The 8,334-nt window shown below is 40.6% G+C and overlaps 1 protein-coding gene across 1 annotated transcript in view; it reads left to right on the forward strand.

Annotated features, from left to right (window-relative positions):
- LOC107660234 (CUB and sushi domain-containing protein 1-like) overlaps nucleotides 1–8,334 on the forward strand; it is a 411,890-nt gene that overhangs the window by 386,545 nt on the left and 17,011 nt on the right. The window contains exons 56-59 of the mRNA XM_016449502.1: nucleotides 1,274–1,447; nucleotides 5,659–5,832; nucleotides 5,953–6,026; nucleotides 6,138–6,249. Of these exons, the coding sequence (XP_016304988.1) occupies nucleotides 1,274–1,447; nucleotides 5,659–5,832; nucleotides 5,953–6,026; nucleotides 6,138–6,249 (534 nt within the window). The remainder of the gene's footprint in view (nucleotides 1–1,273; nucleotides 1,448–5,658; nucleotides 5,833–5,952; nucleotides 6,027–6,137; nucleotides 6,250–8,334) is intronic.

Here is an 8,334-nt window from a genome sequence, read left to right on the forward strand (position 1 = left end):
CAAGCTAAGAAATCCCTTAGTTATAAGGTTAAGGGAAACCTTAGTGAAACTTGGGTTGCAAGAAAAATCCTAAGGGTCAACTTAAGGAACCTTAAGGCTGTCATTAAATATTCCCCTTAATTATTTAAGTGTTCCCTTAAGCGTTGCTACAAAGTCCTTAGTAACCATTTCACCTTAATAAATGGAAGGGACCAAAAGAGCTCCCTTAAGTCATCTTAAACTCAGTATCTGCAGGATTTTTAAACTCAAATGTAAGACTTAAGAAATTTTTTTAAGACCTGCACAAATAAAATATCATATGAGCGCAGTAGGGCAGTGACTATGGTAACATATTAAACTGTAAAATGACTGTAAAAGGCATGACTTACAGGTTTTAACAAAAAAAAAAAATTTAAGTAAATGGACGAGTTGTATCAATTAAGATATCAATTTAAACTATTATTATTAATCAATTATTACATTAATTAAATAACAATATATATATATAATTTGTCTTAATTGTTTAGATTTTTATAATGCATTATCTTGTCGGTCCACCTGTTCATATTTACAACTCTGCATGTTTGCAGCATCAAAACATGGGTTAATTTTCACATTTGGTACATTTTCCGTAATTGGTCAGCAGGAGGCGCTTTCACTGCAGAAACAAAGTGGTTTCCTCGGTAACGACTGCACACAAAGCAGCGCAGAAATGGGCAACGCTCATGTTTATTTAATGTTTGTCTGTGTTTTAGTTGGTTAGGTTTGTATTTCATTATGTTCTGTTTATTGCCATAGATATGTATACATATCTATGTTTATTGTGAGATGTAGTAACTATAGCAACCATGGCGCCCATTGCTGTATGTTGCCAGAAACTACTGTGAAACACTTAGGTAAGGGTGAGAGTTAAGACGTTTGTTGCAACGCTCCTAAAGAAATCCCTTTACCTCAGGGACCCCCCCCGCTATCTGTTTATTGTGAGATGTAGTAACCATAGTAACCGCAGCGCCCATTGCCGTATGTTGCCAGAAACTACTGTGAAACGCTTAGTATAAACACTTAGGTAAGGGTAACAGTTAAGACGTTTGTTGCAACGTTCCTAAAGAAATCCCTTACCTCAGGGATTTGTTCTCCCTCAGGGATACCCCTAAGTCAAATTACTTAAGGACTTTCATGCAATCGGGCCCAGGATTCCATCCAGTGAGCATTGGTCAATTCCAATTCCACCTCATGAAAATTAAAAGAGAGCCAATTCTTAAATACTGAATACTGTTGTGATGGTGTTTTTCAGTCATAATGTGTGGTCAGCCGCCAGCTATCCACAATGGGCGAGTGGAGGGCTCAGACCTGCAGTGGGGCTCTAGTGTTACCTACAGCTGCTTTGAAGGATACCAGTTGTTCTCTCCTGGAATAGCCACATGTGAAGGGAACGGCACATGGCGTGGTGAAATCCCTCAGTGTCTGCGTAAGTACTGTTCTGTTCCATTAACAGAAAACAGAATTAAACTCCATTAGCACATCCATGAAAAGGGGATGTAAACAATGTGTTTTGCTTCAGTAGACAGCACATTTAATTACAAATGAAAATTAGGCTGTGAGGGATATAAGTACAGTCCGATTTGTGCTAATATACTTTACAACGCTTTCTGCAGTTCGCTCTCACATTTGATTAAGAAAAAAAAAACTGATAGCCATCCAAATACATCTTCTGCGGTATAAATAATATAGCAAGATCTCTACCATCGTGACATATTTCTGCCATCACACCATTCATACCATCATAGTACCCAGCCGTAAATCCACTTCTGTCATGACAACTCTCGGAGGGATTGGCATGGTAATGTACATGACAATGTTAATGTATTTGGTCTTGGCGGAATAGATCTGCTACGCTGTTGCTGCTGCAGAGCAAGTACCGAGACTTGCTACTGCCAATACATCCACATCATGCTGCTGTGAGCATGTAAGAAATATTGCTGCTGCAAATATAACATACATGAAATAACCCCATATAGCATACATGAATCACCTCGTAGCAGATCTATACAGGTGGAGCTGGGGAAGGTGGAGGGTTTCTGAAGTAAGCTGCAACTGCTACAGCAAGCACTAGTCATATATTTGAATGTTGAGCAGCGAGCTCATTGGCTATCGATACAGGAGAGAACCAATCAGCTGTGCCATGTGATGATGCCATTAGGTCAGATTGAGTTAGACCTATCGGACTTCGACATCTAGAGTTTCATGCCAGAACTCTGTATATATGGCCAAAAGTTGATATTTTCTGCGGCGGCTGTTGTTGTGTTTAGAGTATTGTGTCGCTATGATGGAAGGTTCGTGGCTTGACTGAAATTGTGTGAAACGCAGCTACAGCACATCAGCTACAGCTACAGCACACCTGTTTTGACATTTTCAATACAAGTGTCAACACATCACAAATGGATCGCTCAAGTAGCCTGGCTTTCCAGCATGCAGCGTAAGAGGTACGAGGTGCATGCAGAGAATCTGCTGTTAAATCCTTCTAGCTTTTATTCTAAGCCTTTGAAAAGTGAAAGTGACGTGACATGTGGTCAAGTATGGTGACCCATACTCGGAATTAGTGCTCTGCATTTATCCCATCGACACAATGTCAGCTGTTACAACAAAAATCCTCGTTAAAAGTGCCAGAAAAAAAGAAACCATATCGTAAGTACACACACCAAGAAGCACTATTATATGGAAGAGAACAGGGCTAGTTGTCTGACGTAGAAGATGTCACGAAGACTATATCCCAGTAAATAAAGACACAAATGTTTGTTTTCTCCAGCAGTGGTTTTGTATGCTGGTTTCAAACTCCTTGAAATCAAACTTGTTGATCAATACCTTTGATCATCCAAACTAAATGTTGGTCACATTTTATTTTAAGGTCCAGTTCTCACTATTAACAAACCATTAACAATGACTTTTACCTCAATAAATTCCTAATTTTCTGTTAATAGTGACTAGTTAATAGTGAGAATTGGCCCCTATACTAAAGTGTTATCTAAATTTTAACATCATATTTGTAATAACTGTTGGGTAACAGGTCAACACAATAAAATCACAATAATATATATTCAGACAAGTGTCATTAATAAGATTTTAAAAATTTGAAGTGTGTTCTTAAATTAGACTTAATTATTTTTAAATGTCAGGTTGTCAAGCTGTTATGTGTTTATATGTTGTACATTTATTCAATTTATTAATTATAACATTTGATTTCATGTAAAGTAAGGTACGAGAGGCCATGCTGTGAATACAGTCGCAGCTGAAGAGCATTTGTTAGGTCTGATTAGGCCTGATGCAAAGCGGAGTACATTCGCAATACAGCACGTCTTCGAGTTCCCTATTGCTTTAATACAACAGTTACCAAAAGATACAATTAGTCACACACACATATTACGGGGACTCTCCTTAGGCGTAGTTTTTATTACTGAGCCAATCATATTTTTCTATCCCATAACCCTACCCCATCACATAAACATAACCCTCAAAGAAACATTTAGGCATTTTTTTTTTTAAACAAACACAAATAAACAGACCATTTAGTGTGTTTTAAAGCCAGTTGGTTTATAAGGACACAGGAAGGGTCCTCACAAACTATGTTAACATTGTTTTAACAATGTCATTATACACCATTGACCATGCAAAAAAAAAAAAAAAAAGTATACGTCAATTTATATACACTTTCTTTGACAGGGGGATGGGCATGGTCCTGACGCCTGACGCACAACTTCAGCAGGGGTCACATACTTCATTAAATAGTTAATAAACAGTTTATAATATAACACAACAGGGGCTCTTCATACACAAGCCATTTGAGAGAATGAGTTTGCAGACTGGCTAATTAATATTATCGTTACTAAATATTCCCTTTTCATTTCAGGTATAAAGCTAAAGCAGTTGTAACTGTCCGTAAATTATTTATTTGCCAAATTAATCATTGGTTTGTTGGTATGTGGATGATTTTATGTACAAGGATAAGGACAAGCTGTCCACAAGTCGCTCGCCCAAGCCTGTTGCTAATTTATATACACTTTCTTTGACAGGGGGATGGGCATGGTCCTGACGCAGAAATAACAACTTCAGCAGGGGTCACATACTTCATTAAATAGTTAATAAACAGTTTATAATATAACACAACAGGGGCTCTTCATACACAAGCCATTTGAGAGAATGAGTTTGCAGACTGGCTAATTAATATTATCGTTACTAAATATTCCCTTTTCATTTCAGGTATAAAGCTAAAGCAGTTGTAACTGTCCGTAAATTATTTATTTGCCAAATTAATCATTGGTTTGTTGGTATGTGGATGATTTTATGTACAAGGATAAGGACAAGCTGTCCACAAGTCGCTCGCCCAAGCCTGTTGCTGCAGATCTCGAATAATAAATATCACATTGTACATTGTATTTGATGCAAAAATAACTTGATTAAATCAAATGAAAAAAACAAACAAACATTGTAACTATATTTTAATGTTTTCTCAAGCAAATTGTGAAAGTCCACTGAAAACATATCTTCATAGACAATCATAGCAAACAAATTAATCTGTTCGCTCTAATCATTTGGCAGCACGCTTGAGCAAATGAATCAGTCTAATCAATTTCTGAGGATTTCTTTTATTTTTTATTATTCCGTTTGTTTTTTCAATGCTTGACAATCTGGATGCATATACTGTATGTGTGTGTATATATATATATATATGGCAACAGCCCTACTTTTAAATCAAATATTAAATTAAATTATATAGCATACAGGGTTAAAGAAGTCATCGCTTGAAACTGTGAAATAATATGTAATATATAAGGGCAGGCATCTAAATGACATGAACTATAGTGTGAAAACATGCCTTGCTTTTTGCCTTTGGAAAAAGGATGACAGCTAGTCCTGGTACACGCAGTACCTCACGATGCAGCTCATTCTGAAAACTGCAGTCTGGTTGATATTCAGGCATTTCAAGTCCTCCTAGATAACACTTCAGCTGCACTTCCTCCACTGGCTCCCTATACCTAGTAGAATCAAGTTCAAACATTTGTCCAAGCGTCAAAGCAGTCACTGGTCAGGCACCTTCCCACATCCAATCTATGCTGAGGCTTAAGACTATTTGGCCACCAAGCATTTGATGAAATCAAGTTCTCCTTCAAGTGAAAAAGTGTGTCTACTGTTAAATCTTCAGAAGCAGACTCTAGACCTACTTCTTTCAGCAGCTGTTGTTGTATTAAAACCAAATTGTTGTTGATGATTTCATATTTTTTGTTAATTTTTGGCTTGTTTATTTCCACGATATTACATTGTATCTATATTAGCTGTAATTTACTAGTAGCACTTTGCCATCAGTTTATCCTGTCTGAAATGTGATGCTAAAGCATTTTCATTTTCTAAATGCCTTAAATACCTAAAAAACAAGAGAAGCACCTGAGAATACAAATAAACAGCCCAACTATAACAGTTTGACTACTAAAATGCAATTAAAAGTTTTTTTCTTTCTTTCTTTTTTTGGGGGTGGGGGTCCTCACAGTAGACCTTTTTGTCTGTTGATGTTTTTCAAATTCAAACACACAAGCAACTTTCACTGCTAAATTACACTCTTGAAAAAGAAAGTAGCTGAACTGAGATAATGTTAGAACTAGCTGAATTTTTCAATGGTGTCCTTTACAGCCGTGTTATGTGGAGATCCAGGCACCCCTGCAGAGGGCTTCATAGAGGGCCGGCAGTTCACCTACAAATCAGAGGTGTCATTCTACTGCAGACCTCCATTCCTGCAGGTGGGCTCCTCAAGAAGAGTTTGTGAGGCGTACGGTTCATGGAGTGGAATACAGCCTTCTTGCATTGGTGATCCACTATGTAGCTTGGAAAAAAGCAATGCAATTCCATTGCCATGTGATACATGCACACATATTTATTTATCTATTTAAATAAATGATTCTAAAAGGTGTGAATGTCTATTTATAGATCCAACCAACAATGCATGTAAGGATCCCGGAACCCCCGCATATGGAATTCCAGTCCAGGCTCAGGGATTTGAGGTGAGAACAAATTACATTCAATCATTTCCTGTAATTTAGTTGAGTAAATAACAGGTTGTGTTTCTTTAGTTTCAGGGTTTCAGTCTCAATAATGTAATTCTCTTCTTTCAGGTTGGAAGTAAAATTTTCTTCAGATGTCGGAAAAACTATCACATCCTCGGCTCAACAACGAGAACGTGTTTAGAAAATTTAACATGGAGTGGGATGCAACCAGAGTGTGTTGGTAAGCATCAATATATACAGATTCTGTTCCAAAAGCTAGTGAGCTGGCAGACAGAGCAGAAGACCACCAGGCCGGAGCAGACGGGACAGAAGCCCACCAGGGCGAAGCAGACGAAGCCAGGACCCATGGCAGAGACTGGGGCCTAGTGAAAACAGAGACACAAGAGACAGACAGAGCATATACGATCTCAAAGACCGAGGCAGGGAGCGCAAAAAGTTAATCAATAGTCTCCCTGGTGACCACTGAACGGGCAAACTTGAAAGGCAGACAGTTCAAAAACAGGTTCGTTAACTGAGACCAGATAAGCCGATAATTCAAAACAGGTGTTGGCAGTGATTTGGTTATGAATAGTTTGTTCACCCAGAGTAGTGACTGGAACTGAACTGACAAACAAATCATTAACTGATACTGGGCAGGCAGAATTGTCAGTGGGGTGGAAACAGACAGGTGAATTAACGTCAGGTTCATTGAGGGAAAGGGTACTGGCTGATAATTCAGACACAGATTCATGAGTAGATTCTGGATAGACTGACAGTTCATGATCAGACTCGTTGACAGAAACTGGCAAAACAGAGTTTTCAAAATCAGACTCAATAGCAGCATTTAGAAGGACAGACAGTTCACAATCAGTCACCAAGGCTGTTTCAGAACACAGCGAGAGTTCACAGATGGCCTCCTCGGCCGGTTCAGAGCAGGATAAAAGTTCATAAATTGCCTCCGTAGCCTTGACAGGACAGGCAGAGAGTTTGCAGACGGCCTCCATAGCCATGACAGGACGGGCAGAGAGTTCACCAACGGCCTCCATAGCCGTGACAGGACGGGCAGAGAGTTCACAGACGGCCTCCTTAGCCGTGACAGGACAGGCAGAGAGTTCACAAACGGCCTCCATAGCCGTGACCGGACAAGGCAGAGAGTTCACAGACGGCCTCCATAGCCGCGACAGGAAAGGCAGAGAGTTCACAGACGGCCTCCTTGGCCAGAACAGAACAGGACGAGAGTTCACAAGTGGATACTACTTTCACCTCTGGAGGTTCTGCAGCGGATGCCGCCACCTCTGGAGGTTCTACAGCAATACCAGCAGGAAACAGGGAGAGTTCATTAATATTCTCCTTAACAGGACAGGTACAGAGTTCAGCAACTTTCCTTTGACCGTGACAGGACAGACTGAGAACTCATAAACGGCCTCCTTGGCCGTGGCTGGGCAGGCAGAGAGTTCATAAATGGATACCACTGACACCTCTGGAGGTTCTGCAGCGGTTGCCGCCACCTCTGGAGGGTCTACAGCAGTAAGATCAGGAAACAGGGAGAAGTCAGTAACGGTCTCTTCGACCACAACACGACAGGCTGAGAGTGCATTGCTGGGCGCCATCACCACGCAAGGAGCTGAAGCGAGCGCCTCTACCTCAGAAGGTTCTGTGGTGGTGTATGCAGCCCAAACACACCATAAAGCGATCCCCATCAAGGGAAGTGCTTCAGACAGGGGTATCAGTTCAGGAACAGGAGGGCTAGAGTGAGTGGGTTTGGGGATACCAGCTTCGCGTGCAGACACCAGCGGTGCATCCCTCACACTGGATACCAGACTGATGATCAGCTGTGAGGTGACGTGATTCTGGATGATCAGCTGTGATGTGACATGACTCTGGATGATCAACTGTGATGTGACAAGACTCTGGAAGATCAGCTGTGATGTGACAAGATTCTGGATGATCAGCTGTGATGTGACGTGATTCTGGATAATCAGCGGTGATGTGACGTGACTCTGGACGAACTGCTGAGACGTGACGAGACTCTGGACGAACAGCTGAGACGTGACGAAGCTCTGAGAGATCAGCTGAGACGTGACAAGGCTCTGGCAGATCAGCTGAGACTTGACTTGACTCAGCGATGGAAGCTGTGACGTGACTTGACTCATGAAGACCGGCTGTGACTTGACTTGACTCATGAAGATCGGCTGTGAATTGACTTGACTCATGAAGATCAGCTGTGACTTGACGACTCAGGAAGATCAGCAGTGACTTGACTTGACTTGACTCAGGAAGATCAGCAGTGACTTGACTTGACTCAGGAAGATCAGCTGTGACTTGA

This window comes from Sinocyclocheilus anshuiensis, unplaced genomic scaffold, assembly GCF_001515605.1.
Source record: "Sinocyclocheilus anshuiensis isolate Anshui unplaced genomic scaffold, SAMN03320099.WGS_v1.1 scaffold475, whole genome shotgun sequence".
Taxonomy (NCBI): domain Eukaryota; kingdom Metazoa; phylum Chordata; class Actinopteri; order Cypriniformes; family Cyprinidae; genus Sinocyclocheilus; species Sinocyclocheilus anshuiensis.